Genomic DNA, 24324 nt, shown 5'->3' on the forward strand with positions numbered 1-24324 from the left:
CAGGAATGGGATGGAGATGGAGAGGCGGCGGGCTGGAAATGGCAGCGCTGGCCAACATGCAGACTGGGTGGGGGAAGCCGGGACACACTGGGGACGATGAGGAGAGGGAGGAGGGCAGAAAGTCCAAGAGGTAGAGAGAGAGGCGTCTTCTGCCCAGGTCCATCCACCGCTGCACATACAGGAAGAGGAACACTACTTTTCAGTTTTCAGTTCTCTTTTTTTTTTTAAGTTTTTTTTGTTTGTTTTGTTTTGTTTTTTAAAAAAAGCCTTAAGTTCAGCTACTGGTTACATCTACAAAACGTAAAGTGCTGCCGTTAAGCAGTCACTTTACAGAACAGTCCAGAGTGGTCAAATATTGACCAATAAAGTTTCCTTTTTGTTTTTTTTCTTCTGCATCATTACTACTCGATGAGTCACGTGACAGCCTGCATGGGTCAGGGGGCAGCTCAGTGGGCAGACTTGGTGACCAAGGAAAGAGGCTGGGCCTGGAGAACGGGGAGGGCCTGGTGGGCATGGAGCGTGGCTGGGAAGGAGGGGGGGGACGTCAGCAGAGCTGTGGGCATGGACCCCAGGGGCAGGGGCCGGGACAGGAGTGGGGGCTGGCTGCCCATCTGGCCAGAGGAGGTGGCCGCCGCCTTCCCTGACAGGAAGGCCGCCGAGTGGAGCGCCAGCTGGGCCCGGGTCTCTGGCTTGGTGGTGAGGGAGAGGGGCTGCGCTTGCTCCGAGTGGGTGGCGGCCGGGGCGGCCGGCGAGGCCAGGGCCGCGGAGGGGGTGGCCGGGGAGTCCAGCATGCTGCCGTGGGAGGAGGCGGGGCTGTCACAGGGCTTCTCAGGCGGCAGGTACTGAACACATGGCTTCTTGCTTTTGGAGGCCAGAGCACCTAGGGAAAAAAAAACAAACAAAAACAAATGAAAGAGCCAGCAGCTAGTGGCGTTGGGTGAGGTGGGGGCTGGAGGAGAGGCCCAGCTATCCAGGGTGTGAGGAGGAACGCTTAGCGTTCACAAGGTCTTGGGTCCGTTGAAAAATAAACTTAATTACCCCGCTGCACCGCCCACAAAAAAGAATGCCTACCAGGAGGGAAGTGAGAATCTGAAATCATGACTGAGGCTTTCAAGACCCAGACACTGAGAGCACAGGGAAGGGGCAAGGCCCAAATGCCAAAGCCTATTCAGCGTCTGCCTGGAGGGAGGACAGCTCAGCCTGTCAGGTCGTCTCCTCTGCCTAAAATCTCGTCACTCGGGCTGGGTCTCCACTCAATTTGCGCTAAAATCTTTGGTTCACGGTACTGCTGGAGACAGTGTAGCACCTGCCAAGCAGCATGGTACACAGTGGGCTTTGCATCACACAAGTTTACTTACATGTACCCAGACTTAGATGAATACACGAAGGATACAGAGACAAAGAAAGGAAAGGAGGAGGAATAAAAAGCAGATGGACCCAGCAGTTCCGTATGTGTCCTGGGATGTGGGAAGTGTGATCAAAATATGGGTCACCGTGTGAGCCTCTCTGTGCTGGGTGATTCTGGTGTGAAAAGATACAGTACATACTCGGGGTACAAAGGGGCCCCCAGCCAACTATTCCTGGTATTCGACCACCCAGACACTGGAGGAAAATCTGATTCTATTGGATTCACTGGTAGGAGGTGCGTCAATCTCTTTTAACGGGCCGGTTTTCTAAGGCAATTTCAAGGATCCTTCCAGCTGTATTCAGTTTTTACCTTGCACACTGACTTCAGAACCTAACCCTCAAATGAGATGCAACTCAGCTGCACTGAAAAGCTCCTCGTCTTCCAGGTGGGAGAGTGCTGGGATCGAGTCCCACCGCCACCTTCAACAAGGGGCGTGACTGGGAAAATCCCTTCACGTCTCTGAGCCTTGGAAGTGATCATCTCCAAAAAGGGGGTGATGGCAACACCCACCCGAGTGGGCCTGGGGCGGAGGCCTTGGAAATGGCGGTTAGTACCATACAGCATTGTCTCCATGTCCATCAGAGACCAGGGCAGGGCCCTGGCAGGTGTAGCTGCATGGCGGGAAGGAGAAGTCAAGATGCGGCGCCTCCTTAAGACCTACCTTCTGCTTCCTGGGCTTGCGGCTGGGACTGGGTCTGCGACAGCTGCTTTTCTCGCTTCCTCTTCTTTTTCTTACCCTGGAAGATAACAGCCAAAGGGAGAGGTGAGCAGAGACAGAATGCCTGGCTTTTCCGGGGGACTCCCAGCTACGAAGCAGGCAGATGGGAGCTGCCCACCCCAGGCACTCCCCGTGGCGGCCCCAGGGGGAGGCAGAGTGAGACGTCCCGGAAGGCCGCCTCCTGCCCTCACTGCGTCCTGTCCTCACTCCGTCCCGCCTTCCTGCTCGGGGGTCCTGGCTTTCTTGGAAGGCCTCTTTCTTTCCTTGCCCGCCAGGCTTATCATCTGTTTCTCTCCCTAGAACTGTGTGGGGTTCCTGATCTTCTTGGACAGGGTCCCAAGTCTCACTGAAAATCTAACACAGCTATGAAGACTCTTCACAGAAGAAAAGCAAGCAAGAACGTACATTGAACAACCTGCCCAGTTTCAGGGCGTTTGTTAGAAGTGCCAGCAGCGGCTCGCACGCTGGTCTTTGAGCCCCAGGGTGGGAAGCCTTGGCCAGAGACACTGTGACCAGCAGAGCTAGCACACAGCTCACACGGCACCCTGAATTACAGAACGAAAGGTTGAGTCCGCTTCCAATGGGACGGGCACAAATTTAAGTCTGTCCTCAGGACACCAAAACCAAGACCTTGTTGATCTCCTGAGAATTAAAGTGACTTCCTTCCGTCTAGGGAAACAGATTTCTCCCTGGGTCCTCTACAAACAGGGTCAACATCCTTCTCCCCTCTTCCTCCGGCAGAAGCCGATCCTGGGGTCCGAGTGGGCATCACGTACATAGTTGTCCCGGGCTGACCAGGTCGGGTAGAGCTGCGAGTGAAGCTGCCGCTCCTTCCGGGCCAGTTCGTAGTACTTGGCCTGCTCTTCTCGGGACAGGTTGTGCCACTGCGGGAGAGAGGGCCGGGGACGGCCGGGAGCGGTGAGCGCGGGGGACGCCGAGCTGCACGGCCCGGAGCGCAAGGACGGACCTTACCTTTCTCCCCAGGATCTGGTTAATGGCCGCACTCTCCTTCAGGGTGCACTCGGCCACCACCTTGGCCCTCATCTCCTTCATGTACAACATGAAGGCATTAAGAGGCTTCTTCACGTGGGGTTTCTTTTCTTCCTCTTTTTTCACTGGAACTGGCGATTTCCTGGGAAGTCACAAGGCTGGGGTTAGCGTGGGTTGGCTGGCACCTTCCACGGAGGCGGAGGGGATGGCTGGGGGGAGGGGGAGGGAGATGAGCCGCTTGGATGCGATTCAGGTGGCCCCGGGATTTCAGGGCCTGAGCATCCGGTTCCCAGCAGCTGACTGACCTCAGGCCCCGTTCTAGGAAAGGACAATCTCCTGACAAAGGAGAACAGGGTGGTGAGATCTGGGATGCACTGGCCCCAGGTGGGAAGGAGGAAGGGGGCAGGGCACTTCAGGCAGAAACAAGACGGGGGTCTCCTCGGCCACGAGGCACTGACTGGCTTTCTGCCGTCTTACGGCCTAGCGGACAAAGCACAGGCCTCAGCGCTGGTCTCGGCTCTGCCACTGGTCAGCCACGCGGCCCTGGGAAACTGTTCCTTTCTGGGCCTTGCAGCTGTCAAGTATATGGGGGGTAGGGGAGGAAGCTACACATTCCCTTAGGTTCCCTTTCAGTCTCAAAATCCTGATCGTAAAACATTCCTTAACATTGGAAAGGCTGCGCGGTGTCTCAGAGGAGGGGAACCCCAAGGGTCAAAGGGAACAAGTCCCAGGGAGAGGATGTGGCCGAGGGAGGCTGCCAGGCCCCCTGCTGAATTCCCCCTCACCCCCATCCCAGCTGCCCGGGACTCACGCGCTCACTGCCGGGCTCAGGCTGGGGGGCGCCGGTTCCTGCTTCACGATGGGGGAGACGATGGCGGGGTGGGGGATCCCTGAGGTGGGCAGACCAGGATGGGCCGGAGCCACCATGTGAGGGGAGAACCGACTGGAAACCAGGCTGCGTGCCAGGTGGAAACAAAGACAACAGACGGAGTCAGGCTGCAGGCCTGTCACCCACCAGTAAACACCCCCGCTGGGGCGGAGTGGGGGCATGGAAGGCCACGCACTGACCTCGGCAGAACCCAGTTTGGGACACACCGACTAGCCTCCCCGCCCCCACAAACGCACAAGTTTCTTCTATCTGGTGCTGAAAGCAGGTAGGACGAAAAACAGAAAAAAGGTGTGGCGGAGGTGGGAGGGTGTAGCTCAGGGGTGCTTAGCATGCATGAGGTCCTTTGGTTCAACCCCCAGTACCTCCATTAAACAAACAAACAAACCTAATACTTCCCCCTCCTAGAAAAAAAAAAAAAAAAAGGTGCAGCGGGTCAGCGGCCAGGGTACACAGAGGGGAAGGAAGGGCCTGTGCTGTGCGATGCATGGCCTTTGTCACTGGAGGTGCTATTGTCAGGTAGATCGGCCCCTGAGACAGAAGCCCCACACTGTCCCCTGTGCTGACATCATTTCAGGAACAGTTAATCCTCTCCCAGTCTCTGGCTTCAGTGTGATGTACACAAAATGCTCAGGGCCACAAAGCCCAGCCCATGGGGGGACTCGGTGCAGAAGGGCTGGGTGCGAGGGCTTTGCCATTCTTCTCTCAGAGAGGTGGGCACGACCGAGCTGAGCCTGTGGTCTCCGTCCCCACCAGGGGCTCAAGGAAGTGCCTCATCAGAGAGGTAGGGAAGGAGAGAAGGTGAGCCCCTGCCCAGAGAAGGCTGTGTAATGGTCAGAACTGGCACGGATGCTAATAGACGACCATCCCCCATGCTGCCATTTCATGCTCACAGCCCCAGCCCCAGGACTCACCTGGACATCGAGGCGTTCATGGCGAGGGCAGGGTAGGGGTGCCGGAAGCCACCGGGAGGAAGGGAGTACATGGGCTGTCCTTGCCTACAGGGACCAGGAGCAAGGAAATCCGGTCAGCAGATTGGCTAAAATGGGAACATCCAAGACAGGGAAGGAGGGGGGTTGGGAAGAAAGGATGATTAAGTAAAAGGCAGGAAGTAGGAGTTGGGAGGAAGCTGCCCTGGGGAGGGCAGGGAGGTCCGTCCCCGGCTTTGGTGAAAGGGCGCCTGTGGGACCCCAGAGCAGGCTGGAGGTCCGGAAGGCAGAGCTCAGCATAGGGAAGGAGGGAGGCTAAGAAAGGCTGTAAGTTTCCTTACTGTGGGACGAGCCAGCCGAGGGGATGGGGGATTTGTCCGACAGCTCCGGGAGACAGTGGGTAATACGGAGACAGCTCAGATGGGTGAGGGGGCCGAGGGATTCCTGCTTCCAAAGAGAGATGTGTCAGATGGTTCCCTGGCTCTACCTGAACACCTTACACCTGCAACTCCCAGCTACTTATACAGGAGTCGTTTAAGAGGCAGGCAGCAATCTTGGACTGAGAGACCAAGATATCCCCAGAGTCGTCAGCTAGAAAACCCAACTCGTTCATGGAAAAATAGACTTTGGATCTCCCGTCCACATTTGTCCTCCTCATTATCTGTAACTGGTAGGAACTATGCTTTCTCTAAAGAGGGGCTCCGAAAATGCTTTGAGCCATGGCAATTTGATGGGAATTTGATAAACACTGTGGCTCCCTCTGGGATGGACAGTTTGGGCAAGTGAAAAAAAAAAAAAGCCAGCTCAGCCTTACTGCTTTATAGCTATACATATGCACCTGGCTGGACCGATTGTACTTGAGGATGTTCGGTTTAGGGCACAGGTCTGGGTTTAGGGAGGCTCAGCCTGCAGCTGGCCTGGACTTCAAAGTCAATGAAAAAGGAGATGTTTTTTCCCTTCCAGCTCATCCCACTCCTAAAGCACTGAGAACCTAAAGTGAGAGAAACAGCGGCCGAGCAGCACCAGATGTGTGCTGTGGGACCAGGCCCCAGGGGTTATCTCATTTCTCTTCCTTATCCTCACAGTGACCCTATGTAGAGGGGACAGGTAAGGGACAGCTGAGAAAACTGAAAAGGCTAAAGTTAGTGGGCAAGGTTACAGACTCTTGTGAGTCAGAGACATGGTTTGAACCCAGGTCTGCCTGATTCCAGGGCTGAGATGGAGAAGGAAGCCTGCCCCGACTCGAGCTCTGGCCCAGGCCTGGCCTGGGCCACAGCCGACTCACCTGTCTTTGGATCGATCTCTGGGGACAGGTGTGCGGGAGGGGAGCCGGGGGAGAAGTGGTCGTTGCTGTAGGTGATGAGAGGCGTCAACGGGTGCATGTGATGCGGGTGCTGAACAACAGGGACTTTGTTCGACTGGAAGACAGAGAGAAAGGCTAAGGACAGTTGCCAAGGAGATGGAAAGTGCCGGCAGAGCCTGGAGACACTGCGGGCTCGGGTCCAGGGCACAGCAGTAGCGCGAACAAATCGCATGAATTTTTTGGCTCCCCAGCGCATATAAAAGTTATGTTAAAAAAAAAGTTATATTGACACTACACTGTCGTCTGTTAAGGGTGCACTGACATTCTGCCTAAAGCAATCTACATACCCTAATTAAAAAAATACTTTATTGTTAAAAGGTGGTAACCATCACCTGAGCCTTCAGCGCGTTGTAATCTTTTTGCAATAGTATCATCAAAGATCACGGGACCACAGATCACCACAACAAACGTAATAATCACGAAAAAGTTTGAAATACTGTAAGAATTGCCAAAATGTGACACAGGGATGCAAACTGAGCAAATGCTGTTGGAAAAATGGGGCCGACAGACTTGGTCGACACAGAGTTGCCATAACCCTTCAATCCGTAAAAAAATGCAATTATCGGAGAAATGCAGTAAAGCGAAGTGCGGTAGAACGAGGTCTGCCTGTAAAACCTGCGGTTGTTTACTGAGTCGCGTGCGTGCCAAGTATTTTCCACGCAGCATCCCGTTCAGTCCTCACAGAGTACTTGCAAGAAAGCAGCCGTCTACACAGCAGGGAAAGAACAGCAGGATCAGAGGAGGGATTCCACCCACCCTCCTACATACCTGCTTCAGAAACGACCCACCACTATTGACTGCATGTATACTGCGGGGTGCTGCGGGCTGCCGAATTGTAAACCGTGCTCTGGGTAACCCCAGCGAAAGGTCCAACACACGCTCTCCAGATAAGCTTCACAGACACAGCAGCTCCCAGGTGCAGGTCTGAGACTGGGACCAGAGCAGCGAGGGAACGGTCACCATCAGACCTCACGTGACCAGCTGTCACCTTCAGGCTTTGCAGACAGCACCAAGAGCACCTGAAACAGTTCTCCCTGGAGTGTTTCAAACGCTCTGCTGACCTAACGACCACATTTCATTTAAAATACCCCTAAGCCTAAGGAATGCCATTATTTTATATAACTGTTAAGAAAGCAAAAAACACTAGCAGGTCATTGACCCTTCCTGATTTCACAAACGTTAAAAATGGGGAAAACCTGCGTGTCCTAGAAATTAGTGAACTGAATTAATGTTTTAACTGTTTTAACCTATTCTGACTTAACAACAAGGCTTTTTATTATTTTAAAAAAATGGCTACAATCCTTATTATAACCTAGCAAAGAAGCTACGATTAGCTTCATTTGACGAACAAGGAAACTGAGCTTGGGACGATTACATGACAGCCTGGGACACAGAGCCAGTAAGTGGCAGACATGGATTCATATCAGCCCTTCCATAGTGTTTTCCCAGCACTGGCGCCCTTCCCAACAGTCTAATCACAACATATCTGTCAGAGAAAGGACTGAAGATACTTTGGGGGGGGGGGGTGGATAATGAGGTAAATGAGTTACAAGTGGAGAAGAGATTTATTCAAAAAGAAATTTGTAAGAAGAACAATGTTTTGGAGGCATGTCAGGGGCCAGAATTCCTAACTGCTGTCTTCCTGGCTGAATGTTTAATTGCATTGATTCCCTGAGCCCTTTTTGCCTTTTACTCATTTGCCCCTTTGGTGCTCATCATGCAAGCTACAGTCTGCACATCTCCTAGGTATTCGTGTGCTGACGGTAGCCTGGCTCCGTTTTAGCAGGCTAAGCAGAAATGAGAGGCAGAGTATTGGAGCAGGCGACGAGCCCAGGCGTCCAGAGCCCAGGGGTCCAGAAACCAGACCCGCAGAAGTGAGGTCAAGAATTCAGATGTTTAAGAACTTAGAATTGATGGAAAACAGTATGGAGATTCCTCAAAAGACTAGGAATAGACTTACCATATGACCCAGTCATCCCACTCCTGCGCTTATATCCAGAAGGAACCCTACTTCAGGATGACACCTGCACCCCAATGTACATAGCAGCACTATTTACAATAGCCAAGACGTGGAGACAGCCTAAATGTCCATCAACAGATGACTGGATAAAGAAGATGTGGTATATTTATACAATGGAATACTATGCAGCCACAAAAACCGACAACATAACGCCATTTGCAGCAACATGGATGTTCCTGGAGAATGTCATTCTAAGTGAAGTAAGCCAGAGAGAGAAAGAAAAATACCGTATGAGATTGCTCATATGTGGAATCTAAAAAACAAAAACAAAAACAAAAACAAAACAACAAGGCATAAATACAAAACTGAAATAGACTCATAGACATAGAATACAAACTTGTGGTTGCCAAGGGGGCGGAGGGTGGGAAGGGATAGACGGGATTTCAAAATTGTAGAATAAACAAGATTCTACTGTATAGCACGGGGAAATATACACAAAATCTTATGGTAGCTCAGAGAAAAAAATGTGACAATGAATATATATATGTTCATGTATAACTGAAAATTTGTGCTCTACACTGGAATTTGACACAACATTGTAAAATGATTATAAATCAATAAAAAATGTTAAAAAAAAAAGAACTTAGAATTGACCACGACCACTAGGTGGCACTGGCACTTGGCCGAGCCCTGCTGGTACCTCCCACTGTACAACTTCCTATCACCTCCCTCAGTGGGCTCATCTGAAGTTGCATGAGAAATTCTAAAACTATTTTCTTCTTACTGTTTTCACCTGTTCTCTTAACTGGCTTTTGAAGAGGTCTCTACGTGCATGCACATACACAAATAAGAGTATTAAAAAATTATTTTAGGGTCAGATTTCTAGGATCTTGATGTATCAAGGTTTCTTAGAAACAGCTTTGTCTAAAGGGTGATTTTTAGTACCATAAAAGCCATAGAATCATTACTAAAGTAATGGTAAGTGACAAAAGAATTATACAGAATGATTATAATTTTTAAAAAACACATAAACTCTATGATTTAAAAAAAAGACCAGAAGCACACCAAAATGTAAACAGTAGGTATGTCTGAGTGGTGGAACTATGGGTGCTTTTTGTTTTTCTTGTTCCCCTTTCTGCATTTTCCAACTTTAATTATTACCTACTTAAAAATGTGCATACGATAAATATAAAATTTATTTATAATAAGTATAAAATATACTTATGATAAACACAAATTCCCTAAGAAAGAAATACAAATTATATTTTAAAACATTTAGGAAAAAACAATCACACCAGCCCAACCCAGTCGTTACCATCATTTGGCACATCTCCATTCATTCAGGCCTCTTGTGCATCTGTTTTTTATTTACATCATTTAGAACCATCTTTTAAAAATTAACTTCTTTTGGCTTTGTTGAGGTATAATCAACAAGTAAGACTGTAATATATTTCACGTGTCCTGTGTGATGGTTTGGTACGTTCACATACAGTCATCTTAAAATACTAGCGTTATGAAACCATGACTGGTCATGTGCTGTTGGGTTTGGCTTCATCAGAAACTGGCAAACAGCACCGAACGGGTGGCAGAGTTAAGCACAAAGAAGGGAAATGTGAGGTATATTTGAAAATGCAGGTGTCCTCACTTAAACATTCTGTGAGGCATTACTGGTTCCCATTAGGAGGCATCATTGTCCAGAAGATGGATGGGAAGGTGGCGGGTTCACAGAAAGAGACAGGAAGGTGAACGTTTCCTTGGTCAGGCTGGGAAGATCTGGCCCCTGGGGCTGACCCAGGGAAAGCTCTCCTTGGAGGTGGCGTCTCAAGAAAAGTTCCCGCTTCTTGGCTCCTTAGCTGCCCATGGGGGCAGGATGTCCAGAACATAAACCCAGGCCAGGGGTAGGCATGCTGGGAACCACTGAACACCTCTCAGCGGATAACCCACTGTTCGGTACACAGGGCATCGCAAACCAGGGCACAGGTGTTCCCTTGGCAAAGTAGCCGCGTCCAGCTTTACCCAAAGAAGAGCATCTCGGAGCCATTTTGGACCTGAATCCTTCCATCCAGTCACACAGACCCGACCCCTTCCTAGCTCAAGTGTCTCTCATCTATTTCACTCTGTTTGTAGAGTTGGGCCAAACCAAAGTTCTCCTTGAAACTTCTGGTCCCAAGGAAGCAGTGTATCCTCTCTCTTACTGTTCATGACTTACTTCCAAGCTCTAAGTAAAGCCAACATCACAGAGCTCCACCCCAGACAGACCAGCCAGTTCTCTGCAAACCGTTCCTCCACATGGCCCTGCCGCTCCTGTCCGGCTGCTTCTCTCAGTAGCTGGTTTGAGGCCTTCACTGAGCCCCCTGCCTCCTCGTGTTCACTCACTATCTTCTCCTCCTGATCCCAACTTCAGAGATAGGAAGGATAGTAAGGTTTCAGGCAAAGAGAAGCCTAAACTCTGTGCTTATCACACACAAAGCAGTCACTGAGCAGCCAAGGGCTACCCAGGAAAGATCCTCAGAGTTGCACTGGGTCGCTAAGCATACCTGATTTTAAGTATTTAAGAAATATCCTCTAGTCACTGCTTACTGACTGAAGAAACCTTCTCTTTTGGGGCCCAGAACTGTTTTCAAGAGACTATACTTAAATGCAGGACTTGGGGGGAAAAGGAAACTGAAATTGTTCCTAAAATGTGAGTCCCCTCACAGCGGTGGGTTTACATGGAACAGAAGCAGGGGCAAATAGGAACTTAATTAAAGCCGGGGGAAAAACCCAAGTCTCTCTCTGTGTGTGCCCACGCACACCCCTCTCTAACCAATATCACTTAAAGTGTAAGCTCTTTGCCAGTTCTGTCATCCTAAAAAGCTGGGCGCTGTAGGCTCTGAAAGATGACACGGTAAATCCAGGGTCTCTAGAGGGCAGCGGCAAGAGAAAATGCCCAGGTCCTTCTTGGAAGCAGTGGCCCATTTCTGAGGTCTTTGCAGACTGGACGAGGCACAAACCTCTTGGGATATATCTTCCTTTATCAAAATGCCCCCTTTTCTACTGTTTGCTGGCATGAAAGACAGAAAAGAGAGCCCTGAGATTATTTTTATTTTTGTTCCTTTGACACCAGTCTTGCCCCTGCCCCTGCATTAGATGCTTGTAGGAAAAAAATGTTTTTAGCCCTCGCAATTCAGATTGTTGCCAGGACATGTTTAGGTGAATGTCAACTTTCACTTACTGTGTAGAATCCAAGCGAGCTCTTTCAAGCTGCACACGCAAGTGTTTGTTTTCAAAGCCCAGTTCCACTCTCCTCTCTTACTGTCCATTGTCTTTCTTTCCATTGGCTGTGGTCTCTTCAGGAACACTGTCTGTGGGCTGGTTTTTCAGTTTCTCTCCTCTCTCCATCATCATCCTTTCCATCTGTGTCTTCAATGCACAGACTTGACTTGTCACGATGTGCACTCTGCTCTTAACTCAGATTAATGAGCTGGGAGATACGAGGAAGGATTCCCCAAAGCTAAATCTCAGTAGCAGAAACTAATGAATGAATGACATGACCGTCATTGCCTGCCATGGAGAGTGGGCGAAAGTTTGATGAGAAACAGGGCATTTACGCAGCTTCAAAGCCTCTCCCTACAGAGTGCTGATTACTTACAAAGGGAAGGGGTAACTTCAGAGGAAACACGTCAGACACCCCCTGAACCAAATGACCAAAGGCCAGCATCACCGACACTGGGACAAATGGACATCGCAGGCCTGTCCCCCGACGTGATGCGGGGAGAGGGACCCATCAGTGTGGTGGTGTCCTTGCCAAAAACACACAACCCGAATCCAGTCACGAGGAAACCTCGGACAAACCCAAACTGAGGGACATTCTACAAAACAGCTGGTCTGTACTTTGCCAAAGATGTCACGGTCAGGAAAAGACAAAGGCTGAGGAAGTCCGTGAGACTGAAGGAGACTAAAGGACATGACAACTAAATGTAACGTGTGATCCTGGGTTGCACTCTGGGCCAAGGAAACACACCCCGCTTAACAGACATTACTGGGACAATTACCAAAATTTGAACATATATGTGGATTTAGATAATAATTGATTTTGATACCTGTACTGCAGTCATTGTAAGATATTACCTTTGATCTTAAGAAATACATCTGGAGGGGAGGGTACAGCTCAGTGGTAGAGCGCATGCTTAGTATGCATGAAGTCCTAGGTTCAATCCCCAGCACTTCCATTAAAAAAAGAAAAAAAATATAAGAAATACATCTAAAGCATTTAGGGGTATAGGGTCACAATGTCTCCAACTTACTGACAAATTGTTAAAAAAAAACCCTCATATATACGTGTGTGTATATACACACATACAGTGAGAGAGAGAGAGACAAAGACTGGGGCAAATTTTCTGAATCTGGATAAAGGGTATATGGGAGTTCCTTGTATCAGTCTTGCAATTTTTCTAGAAGTTTAAACTCACATCCAAATACAAAGTGAATACTGTGTAATAAGAATTGGAACCAGTACTGGAAGTCAGGACAGAGCAGCCACAGACTGCGTAATGGGTTTTGGGGTCTACACGGGACCACTGGTGGAAAGATGGAGAAACTACCATTTAAAAAAGGAAACCTCTATGAATGTTTTTACTCGGGAACTGGCATGTTGGGAAAGTCAGGCTTCTCAGCTCTAAGCCGCAGCGGTGAGACCGCCACCCTCTAGGAGGGCTTCCAGGCCCTGGTTTGGACACGAAGCTCCGAGCGCAGCCCAAAGCTTAAGGCTAAAACAGGGTGTTCACCTGATCAAAGGAAGCACTTCAGCCATCACCTAGAAAGCAAGTTACTGGGGGACACACACAGAAATGAGACCAAAATGCTACGCAACAAAACGTTTGGCGGCTGTGGGAGTACAGGGTTTCTTCTGTGTGCTTTGGCATTTTCCCAAGCGTTCTACACACACGCATTTCTTTTCTGATTTCAAAAAATGATTTCATTTAATTAAAGCTCCTGAATGAGGAGAGGAACTTGACTCGGGGGCAGAGAGGGGCTCAGAAGCGGATCCCCAGATCACTGATTCTCCATCCATTCACAAATGCTCCTTTGAGCCTGTTCTGGGCCGGGCACTCTGACAGGTGTGAAATAAACAAAGGTGAACAAAACAGATGAGATTCCTATCTTCAAGCCAGTTAAACTCTGGAAGTACATGTATTTGTTTTGTGTGGTTGGGCACAGCCTTCCAGGGGGTGGATGTGGGGAATGACAGGCGCCAGGGGGAGGCATCTGAATCGCAGACTCCGTGCAGTGATCAGACACTACAGATACCGACATGAGAAACATCACTGCTACTTACTTTTTAGAGCTTGTTTTGAAGGCATAAAAATCCAAGCGGTAATAACACTTAACTCCATCCCCGCCCCGGCCCAGTTACGGCTTGTTTATACACATTTCCCTGACAGGCAGCTTCGACATGACTCACGTCTCTGCAAGCATGCAGGCTGTTTCCTTCATTTGCCCTTCTCCCAGGGCAAACCTCATCTTAAAATAGTTTGCTTATGATGCCCAAAAGGAATTTCATAATCAAGTGTTTCCATTTTTCTAAGAAAAAAGCCAGTGTCCAAACCTCTGACTACTTCCAGTCACCTGCTTACCTGCTCCTGCCTCCAGCCTAGAGAACCCGGCATCTAGGAAACCGGGATGGTCCCTGGCTCCCTCGCTTCTGCCTCTGATTTGCAATGAGGGCAGTGATTCTCAGCTCTGGCTGCCCCTTAGAATCTCCTGGGGTGCTTGAAAAACAAACAGCCCTGCCCCAGACCAGTTAAATCATATCCTGGGCAGATTAGATGCCAGATTTTATAGCTCATTATCTCTATTACCTTGCAATGCGCCTGTTTGACCTGGCACCTAAATCAGGCCCTCATCACCTCTTCGCCTGCTGATTAAACAGTACTTTAATTGTTCTTTCCGTCTCTTAATAATGATAGCAGTGCTAGGGGTGGTGATGGCGGGAAGGTTGGAGCAAGCTAACAGTTACGGAGGCTCACTTCGGGCAAGTGAGCACTGTTCTAGACGCATCACAATGCACGGGCCCGTTTTCTCACAACTCGGAGGCCAAGTCCTCTTCTAATTCCCGTTTTATAGGTGAGGAAACTGAGGCAAGGAGAGACGACGCCATCTCCTGAAGCCGCATAAGTGGGAAGAGGTGGAGCTGGGGCTGAAACCCGCTGTAAGACGCAACCTCCCGCACGCGGAGCATCCTCACCAGGCATCTGAGGTTTGGCTCCCACAATACGTGTTATTTCTCTCAGAAGTCAGAATGAGAAGCTCTGACTCAAAAACTGAAGATGGTGTACAGAATTTCAAGTTACTTAACGTTTTCTCCCATAAATGTTCTTAAAGCTTCTGAGGCCAGTGTCTGCTTTTCCATTAAACTACAGTACAGAGTATGATAATGTACAACTTACTAGACAAGCATCCATTGTGCTTTCTACAATGTAGTGTATCCACTGTTCCTGCTCCTTCACTCTCGGACAAACAAGGAGTCCCTGCTCCATCACGGTGCTGGGCCAGCATCCACACCACACACACCTGCAACAGCTGGGGGTTTGCTTGGCAGTGGGAGCTATGGGCACAGAACCTTGTGGACAGCTCAGGGCTTTTGTGTATGTTTTATGTCATTTCCACTGAGATCATAAATGAGGATGAGTAGCTGATTTATTTGAGGAAAAGAAGAACTTGATAATGTATATTAATACGGTCTCCCAGAGCCAAGGAAAGGAGAATTCTAAGAACCAGAGGGTTGAGAAGAAGTAGGGCAAATGACTGGGCTCAGGTATTAGATGGCGAATGAACTGGAAGAATAAATGATTCAGGGATGGGTGGGTGGAAGTTCTAGTCCTTGTGTGAAATTGGGTGGGGAATGTTGGAAGGGAAATAGGGTAATGTATCACAGGAGGAGGAGGGCGGGACGAAGTCTTTTTATTTGGTTTTTCAGAGATGGATGGCTCTGTGCAACAGGAAGGATGGGAAACTCAGAGTATATGTGCTAGTTTTAAAGGGAACTCACTTCCTCGAAATGTAGATGGAGATTTTGGATGATACGTAGAGAGACAGTATGTGGAAGGAAGCAAGAAGAGATGCAGGGTCTGCTGGGGTGGGCTAGGGGACGCTACAGGATGGGTGGGGGGCAAGCAAAGACTTGAAACAGTTAAAGAGAGACAGCTGTGCTGGGAGGGGACAAGCCAGCTTTGTGGCAGGGTGGCCAAGTCCTCCACCGTGACTGACCACTAGAGGGCACCAGTGCCTCGCACCCGGCCATCCACGGCCATTCTGGAGTCGGGAGGGCCAGAGGTACCGCCCCCGCCTGCCCCCTGGGGTGCTTGTTCAACAGGATGCTCACCACAGAACCCCTCAGGGCAGCCTGCACTGGATGGCTGGCCCTGCTGCTCACTCAGTCCCCACCTGTCTCCCCAGCAGATGGCTGTGCCGGTCACCTGAGAACTACACGTGGCATTGCTTTGACAACCATCGAGGGCTCTGTCACCGTAAGCTGCTCTCATGACTGGAAATCCTGCAGGCTCACTGCGCCATTACTTATCTGCGCAGAACTTCCTTCTCCTCACCTAGACTCTAAACTTGTATTGAAAAGGACTATTGGATATCTTAAAATGTCCTGAAATGAGAGGAAATAATGTCTGGGATTTGCTTTCAAACAACCCAGTGTGGTGGAAAGGGGAATGTGTGTGAAGGGAACCACCGTAATTTTCCATAATGTTTAAGAAGCATCAGGTCTCCCAGGAGCTCCCTGTCTGTGAGATGGATAGGTCACGCCAGCTGGGGTTCCTTCTGGCAGCACCCTCTTTGGTTCTGAGACCCACTGCGCAAAGGACAATACCAGTTAGCTGGTGGGATGCGCACTTGTGGGGAGCTGGCCCCAAGCTCCTAAGAAAAGTCCAGGATGGAGGAACGCGGGGTCCCGGGCACGTCTCCTGTCATATCAATTTCAGCCCAATTTCAGTCCATTGTAAGCCCCGGAGGCGAGGAGACCTGTCAGATCCCACTGCCCCTCTTCCCAGGACCCTCCAGACCTTCCTTGGCGGCATGTTGCCCGTTGGGGTTTCTGTTTGCACGTGTTTTAATTAATCCACTCCTGTAACATCCTGTACAGAAGAGCCTCTTCAACTGCTGCCTTGCAGCTACGAGGGGGAAGCAGAGGCCACGCTGAGCGAGCTCCAACAGGAGAGAAAGGAGAACACGGCTGCCCGGGGCGGATGGACGGCGGGGAAGGACCAGGGTCACCAGCCAGGGTCAGGGCTGGCATCTCCCATCCACAGCATCCTGGGCGGTGTGTGCTGAGGTGGCAGTGGTGGGCCGTGCACAGGCAGCAGCTGCATGCCTCACTCCAGGCCGTACAGCTCACACACCTGCGGCAACACCGCTAGGCCTCTGGGAAGGTGAGGGGAGGCATGACGTGGGACGAGGCCGGCGAGGGTGCCGCTGCGGCGCCTTCAGGCGAAACAGACTTACCAAGTGTGCGGGGGACGGCGATCTGGTGTCCTTGACTGTGGCACTGGCGGGGACATCGAGGAGGGGCCATTTCATCTGCAGGTACTGCACGGGGACAGAAAACAAAGCGGCCAGTGAGAGGAGGCCTCGCGACACCCCAAGTGCACAGGGGGGTGCTCCGCAGGTGGGAACACGCAGTTCGTTTTAACTGCATGGTCCTTATGGGGTCAACGCCCAAGTGATCAGAACAGGGTAGGGCGTGCATCTATGACCTCTACCGCCACCAGCCCCTTCGTCACTTTGGGGACACACATGACAGCAGAGCCGATCAAAGTGTTCAAAGACCCTGCTGGGGAGGGCCAAGTCCCCCTGCTCTGGTTGCGTTACAAGCGGGGCTCATCCAGGGATCCAGGACTCCCATATGGTGACCCCGCCTGTTCACTGACATCTCTTATAGCTTCACACACAGCGCCCGCCCCCAGGCAACAGCCTCTCCAGAAATTTCTAGTGAGTGAATGAATAAAAACCACCTGCTTGACACTTGCAGGGTCATGGGCAATACCTGTCCATATTCAAGGCTGTGGATCTTTACTTCGTGACAGTGTTTCTCAAACCTTGAAAAAAATTATCTGGTACCTGCCCTCTCCCATGTATTGCTGCAGAAAACCCAAACCAGTTTCGGGCAAAAGGCTGGGAGAGAGTGGGTGGAGAGACAGTGAGAGGCCCCGGGTGAGCCGCCTGCGCCTGGGGGTCGAGCGCTCATGGGTTCGGGTCCTCACTCTGCCAAGGTAGGCTGTGTGACCCTGGATAAGTGTCTTAACAACTCCGAGTCTCCGTTTCTTCATCCATAAAGCAAGACTCTAATCACTAACTCTACAGGTTGTTGGAAGGATTGGGGACAACATCAAGGATTGAACACAGTGCTTTGCAGGTGGAAGACACTTGAAAAACAGCAGCTTTTATTTTCGTAAGTGAACCACGAGTCTTTGCCAGGAGCAAAACACACCGTGTCGGCTCTGTCAGCACTGACACGGTGCTTCTGGGGCAGCAGACCAGAGATGCAGCCTCTTTGCAGAATTTTTGAGGCTCCTCTGAAAATTAACGCTCTCAGAGGAAGTGGTGGCTCCAGGAAGAATTTCACAGGGAGACAGAAAGAAGTCTTTGAATAATCTCTTGCTCTGGTCATTCAATTTGGGTGGGGATGGGGGGGCGGTAAGGGTGGTGGAAATCATGATTTGGCCTTGAGGTCTGTGCACAGGATCAGAAAAGGAAGGTGGGCGGTGCCCCTTTGCTCTTCATCAGCCACAAAAATTGACTGAGAGGGCAGGAGCTGGGCTTTCAAAAAGGTGTCCACAGGCAGGAATAGTAACCCGAGGGCACACCTCCCAAGGGCCAGCGAGGGGCACAGAGAGCAGCGGGATGGGGTAAGCTGGCCCGACTGTGGGAGGCCTGGGAGGTGGGAAAGACAGCGGGCCTTCGAGGGGGCCCTTGAACAAGGACAGTTCCACTCCGGGCCCCCGGTACCCTGCCCCTCCCCCTCAACTGAGTGTCACCTCTGTCCCCGTCCTCTGCTGACTCTGCTTCCTTCCTTCACCCTCCTACTCATCCATTTCCCTTCCCAGAGCCCACACTTCCTAGATGAATTGACTGGGATTTAAACGCCTGTGGTAGGTTAACAGCACTGGACAAACACTGGTATTGTTAAACCCAGTTTAAGCTTCAGCGCAATGCTGCCACGGCAAGTTGGAGTGACCGTCCCAATTTTCAGAGGCGCTAGTGGAGGTAGATTCAGGGTAAATGACCTGCCCACTCTATGAGGAGCTGGAGCTGAGGCCTCCTGCCTTCACACCCCACTCTTCACCACAATATGAGTCAGAAAGCTTTTCATAGCATCGCCTTCCTGAACATTCCACGCCACCCCCCACCCCACCCCCACCCGCAGCCTTTTCTTTGCTCTGATGGCTTTTTCTCTCTCCTTTTCTGCCTCACTCGGGGCTGGCCACCCGGAAGCTGAATGAATATACACACACAGCAGCGTTCTCCTGGGGGGCCCTGGAGGTGGCCGGAGCGTCCACGCGAGTGGAAGTTGCTTCTCTGCAGTCACAAATAACCAGTGCCAAAGAGAACTGGCCCAAATTTACACCCCCCAACATGAAACACAATAAGTGTTCCTAAAATCCATCAACTCTACCCGCATCTGATTCCCTCTTTAGAGTTACAAAGACCCATGCCGAACACACTCGACTCTTCTTGCTTACCAGGGGTGTTCTTGGGTCAATGTTGGGGTGACCCAAAGGAATCTACCTGAATCCTAGTTTGGGACAGTGTGGAGCTTGGCTCTTTAAGAATACACAGCCGACCCCCAGGTTGTTAGGAACAGCAGGCTCGCAGGACTCCAGCACAGGGCTTCTCCGCCCTGGCACTACTGATATTTGGGTCTGGATAAGTCTGTTTCTTTTTCATGTTCTTTTTCATGTTCTTTTGCATTACAGGTTACTACAAGATACAGAGGATAGTTCCCTGTGCTGTGCACAGTAGGACCTCGTTGTTGATCTATTTTATACATAGTGGTCAGGAACTGCACATCCCGAACTTCCAGTTTATCTTTCCACCCTCCCCTGTCCCCCCTGGTAACCATAAGTTCGTTTCCTACATCTGTGAGTCTTTTTCTGTTTTGTAAATAAGTTCATTTGTGTCATTTTTTTTAAAGATTCCACATATAAGTGATATTATATGGTATTTGTCTTTTTTCTTTCTGGCTTTACTACACTTAGAATGAGAATCTGTAGGTTGATGCATGTTGCTGCAAATGGTATTATTTCTTTCTTTTTATGGCTGAGTAGTACTCCATTTATATATATATATATATATATATATATATATATATATATATATATATATATATATATATGTATATATATATATACACACACACACACACACACACACACACCCCCCACAACTTCTTTATCCAGTCATCTGTCGATGGACATTTAGGTTGCGTCCATGTCTCGGCTATTGAAAACAGTGCTGCTGTGAACACTGGGGTGCATGTCTCTTGTTGAGAGTTTCCTCCCGATATATGCCCAGGAGTGGGATTGCTGGATCACATGGTAAGTCCATTTTTAGTTTTTTAAGGGACCTCCATGCTGTTCTCCATAGTGGCTGCACCAATTTTACATTCCCACCAGCAGTGCAGGAGGGTTCCCTTCTCCACACGCTCTCCAGCATTTATGGGCCAGATAATTCTTTGTTGTGGGGACGTCCTGTGTATTTTGGGATGTTTAGCAGCATTCCTAGCTTCTACCTACTAAATGCCAATAGCCCTCACTCTCCTGCCCAGTTGTGATAACCAAAAGGTCCCCAGACTTTACCAAATGTCTCCTGGAGGGATAAAACCGCCCCCTTCATGAGAACCACTGCTCCGTGGTTGAGGAGCTTGTACCCATTACACTATGAGATGCATGAGGGTCGTCCATCTGCTTTGGTCCTGAGGCGATCAAGGTACAAACATACTTAGAAACACACACACACGCACAGTAAGGGCTGTCGGCAGTAGCCACTATTCATGACTGCCTGTCGTGTGGTTAGCGTTTCACCTGCTACCAGGATGTCTGGGCTTCTGTGGGAGGAACCGCACTGGCCTCTGCTCTCCTTGGAATCCACTCTCATTCACTGACTTTCACTGAAACCCGGGAGCTTGAAGGGTGGGTGAAAATCTTCAGCCCTGGCCACCACGGAGTCTGGCTCCTTCCGGGTAAGTCACACAAGCGTGGAGAGGTGGTTCTGGAAATAGCCTGCATCTTCCAACCCATCATGGGGGTTAGGGGGTGGTGACATGTGGGTGTTCAGAGGGGGCTTCATTCCAGGAGGAGGGAAAAGGAAGACTGTCACTCTCCCCTTTCCACTTTTCTGCCTCTTTTTAAAAAAAATTTTGAAACAAGTGGTGGGGGTGAGGGTGGGGGAAGAGTCAGAGCCCCTGCAGCTTAGCCAGGGGATGCCTCTGGAATTCGGAGGAAAAAAGCGTTCTAAAGGGACAGCTAAGCTTCTCAGAACCACGACCTGGGGCAGAGGGAGCCAGCAACACCCCCTGTCACCCTGCCCAACCTCATCACCAGAAATTTGGAGGTGGCTGTGCAGTTCTGAATTCCCAGGTCAGGCTCGGCCCAGCGTTGAGTGGAAATAAATCTTTCCTGGCTGTAATTCTCTTGTGAGGCCAGTCCCATGGGGCTAATCACTCATTGGTGGGGAGCGTGTTCTTGGGGATTAAGAGATGTATGGCTGAGCCTAAACTTCTGCACAGTAATGGCATGTGGGCAAATGAAAACTGCTGCTTTCTCCAAGCCCAGGCGAGGCTCCATCCAACTGGCCACACTGGCTCCTGACCAGTGTATCATGGCCAGACTTCAGCACACAGAGAAGCTGGTCCAGCCACCTCCCTCCTGGGGGATGGTCATCGGAATGGACCGCGTGGGGCCTGTGTGCCGGCAGCACACCGACGGCCACGCAACAGCCACAGCCACCACTTATGGGACAAGCGCTCCCTTCCACTATTCCAAACTCAGAAAGACAAAACCAAACTCAAATGGTGACTACTGCTAACCCACGATGTGCAAACACTACTGAACCTGCTGCTGCATGCGGTGACTCTTGGAGATGGGCCAGATAGGCAATTTCCCAACCTTACTGAATCTGGGGAACTCTTTGTTGGGGGGGTTCCGTGGAACCCACTTGGGGCAATTCTGCTATTGTGGTTCACAGTTAAGTAGAGTGAGGCTGTGCCTTGGACCCTGCCTTTACCTTGTTAAGGAAGGAGGGTTCTGTTCCTCTTTGTAAATCGTCATCACTGGGGTAGTTGCCGAATTCTTAGAATCTATCAGAACAGCCTTGTGGTTTCTCGTACTTGACTCAGTCACGAAATGTAGACACAGTAACGGGTTTTCTTACACGGACGCGCTCTTGTGCTCGCCGGGTGTGTGGTGGCGTGTCCGTGCTTGTACCACGTCGTGGAATGCTAGCCACGCGTGTTTTAAGATTTGCACTCATCCCTAAGTCAGAGTGAGCAAGCTTTCTTTTTGGGGTGACGTCTATATCAAATGTTGCATCCCTGTTATGTTGGCCTTATTACTTACAAGGGGTGCTGCTGCCGTTTAAGGCCCCTTTCTGCATCTTGGGCCCCTCCCCAGCACCCTCCTTGGTGGGGGAGGGAGTCACTCGGCCAGGTGGGCTGTTTCCGCTCAGCCTGGCCCAGGGAAGGGTCCCTCTGAAGGGTCTCTCCCCCAGAGCGCCAGAGCTCCCTTCCTGCGGGGAGGCGGAGCCCGGGGCCCACCGAATCCTGCTTAGCTTGGAGCCTGCAGCAGATTAACTGCAGCTGTGCCCTGGAATTTCCCCAACATACAAATCTTCATGATGTAAAACAGCTGGGAGGAAATCCCAGCATGCCCTGTGCAGAGGCACCACTGCCAATGAGCTACGGAGATTAACCCTCCGCCTCCCAGGAGGTCGGGGCGCCCCCTCCCCCAGCCAGGCCCTCCTGTTCCAAGCTTGCTTTGGCGTGGACAGGACTCCACGGGACTCTTGGGAACGCCCACATTCTCCCCAGTCACACGTTCTCACAGAAGACCCTTTAAGCCCAGCAAGAGAGGAAGCAAAAAAGCTTCCTGTTACACAACCAATCGCAGTGTCCCCAGAGGGGGGCGCCCTACAGCTGGGAGCCAAGAAGCAAGTTCTCTCCAGAAGCTTCGCAGGTGAGAACACAGCACTCCACAGAATCCCTTCTGCTGCTTCTGGGCGGGAGGCACAGCCTGGTGCAGAAAGAAAGGGCTCCTTTCTCTGGCTTTCCTGTCTTGTGGTGTTTGTGCTTCATAGAAGCAGCTTACCAGTTTAGGTGACCAGTCTTTCTTGCCCTTCTGGTCCCCAGTGGTGAACAGAGACTCTGGGACGCCAGAGGTGGGGCCCCTTTAACAGAGAAGAGCCCTTCCCAGGCCTCCCTTCCAGGAGATGGTACGGCTCAGCCACCCAGGAGCGCAGGCTAGAAACCCGATCCTGCAGGCAGAAGACCAGCCACCACACAGTGACAAGGACACTGTGCAAACGTTCTCCATCTCCTTTTAAAGGTGATTTTTTTAACATCAAGAGTCATACTATAAATGAAAAATGTGAACACTCTATCATTTCTTCGTTACTCTCCACTCCGCCACAGCTGGAACGAAATCATTTATCGGGATGACTGCAATGGTTTCCTAGAGTCTACAAGAGTTTAGATGTCTAAAAATCAACCCATTAGATCCCGTCCCTGCTGAAATGCCTTCCCTGGTCGGTTGCTGGGTCAGGGGACACTCACCAGCAATCTAGAGCCAACTATCCTTCTGGTTTCAACCGTCAGGGTTCCCGCACCCAACTCTTCCCCCGCACCAAGCCAGCCACACTAAAGTTCTTGATAGACTCTGAAAGTGCCGTATTGCTCAGCTGGTCCCCAGCCTGCTGTGTCCTTTACGCATGGGAATCTCTATCCTCTTCTTCAAAACCCAGCATCAAGGTCCTCTGCCCACACGAGCCTTCTCCAGGTGCCCACGAGAGTCAGTCACCTCCCCTCTGGCACTCAGCATGCTGCTGTTGGCAGCCATTTGCAAATTCTGTCTGTCCTTTGGACTGGAAACTCCTCAATGGTCACGTCTGCAGCCCCAGTCCCTCGCCCAGAAGCCACATTTCATGATGCGTCCAGACCCTGCCCAACTCGAGCTTCCGCGAGCTGCCAACCTCGTAAGCCCCAGCTCCCACATCTGGAACACTGGGCTCTCCAGCCTCTTCCTGGATCCTTTAGCAACACGAGTCGCACATAATGCAACGGAGCCCCCTTCACTCTTGAGCGATCGGTTCTCACATCAGTTGGCTTAGTATTGCCAAGAATCTGGAAATGCAGCCTGCAGGCTGTGTCACCCGACCCTGCCAGTTCCTGAAGGCCTATTTAAGGTCAGATACTTCCTATCAAAATGGACACTAAGTTGATCTAAATTTGAAAACTGAGCAATGAACTCCTTAGTGAGGAGACAGAACAGCTTTCCCAAGTGGAAACAAACGTTTAGTTTTCAGGAGTCACCGAAGAAGAGAAAACGGAAGTACCAGAAGAGCTGGTTCCCAAACACGATGGATCAGACAAAATTCCAGGAGCAAAAGTATAAAACAAGGTGTAGGAGGGAGGGCACAGCTCAGTGGTAGAGCGCCTGCTCGGTATGCATGAGGTCCTGGGTTCAGTCCCCGCACCTCCTCCAAGGATAAATAAATAAACCTAATTACCTCCCCTCACCAAAACAAACAAACCCAACCAGGTTTCCACTCTTACCCCTTATTTCCTTTCCTAAAGATGAGTAGTTTCTGCATTTGCTTAGTTTTATGAATGACACTAAATTGCAAACACAAACGCCCTCTCTGTTTTGCTCAAGTGTGCAAGGTTTGGTTCGGTTCCTTCTCGAGGCTTTGCCGAAGGGTGAGTTGCGACAAAGACATCCAATTAATAAACCCAGGAAGCCCTAACGTAAGCGACGCTTTCCACTCGATATGCCAGGCCCAGTTTCCCTTGGAAAAGTTGCTTAGAACGACCT

General features: G+C 50.5%; 1 protein-coding gene across 1 annotated transcript in view; it reads right to left on the bottom strand.

The window, feature by feature from the left end:
• Window positions 1–229: 229 nt before the first annotated feature.
• The window catches only part of TCF7L1 (transcription factor 7 like 1), a 144289-nt gene continuing 120194 nt past the window's right edge, over window positions 230–24324 (bottom strand). The window contains exons 4-12 of the mRNA XM_032469821.1: window positions 16745–16828; window positions 6217–6349; window positions 5273–5375; window positions 4917–5000; window positions 3928–4071; window positions 3099–3258; window positions 2903–3010; window positions 2070–2145; window positions 230–880 (exon numbers count right to left, since the gene is read on the bottom strand). Coding sequence (XP_032325712.1) covers window positions 447–880; window positions 2070–2145; window positions 2903–3010; window positions 3099–3258; window positions 3928–4071; window positions 4917–5000; window positions 5273–5375; window positions 6217–6349; window positions 16745–16828 — 1326 coding nt within the window. The 3' untranslated portion in view covers window positions 230–446. The remainder of the gene's footprint in view (window positions 881–2069; window positions 2146–2902; window positions 3011–3098; window positions 3259–3927; window positions 4072–4916; window positions 5001–5272; window positions 5376–6216; window positions 6350–16744; window positions 16829–24324) is intronic.

The sequence above is a fragment of the Camelus ferus genome, chromosome 28 (genome assembly GCF_009834535.1).
Source record: "Camelus ferus isolate YT-003-E chromosome 28, BCGSAC_Cfer_1.0, whole genome shotgun sequence".
Taxonomy (NCBI): Eukaryota; Metazoa; Chordata; class Mammalia; order Artiodactyla; family Camelidae; genus Camelus; species Camelus ferus.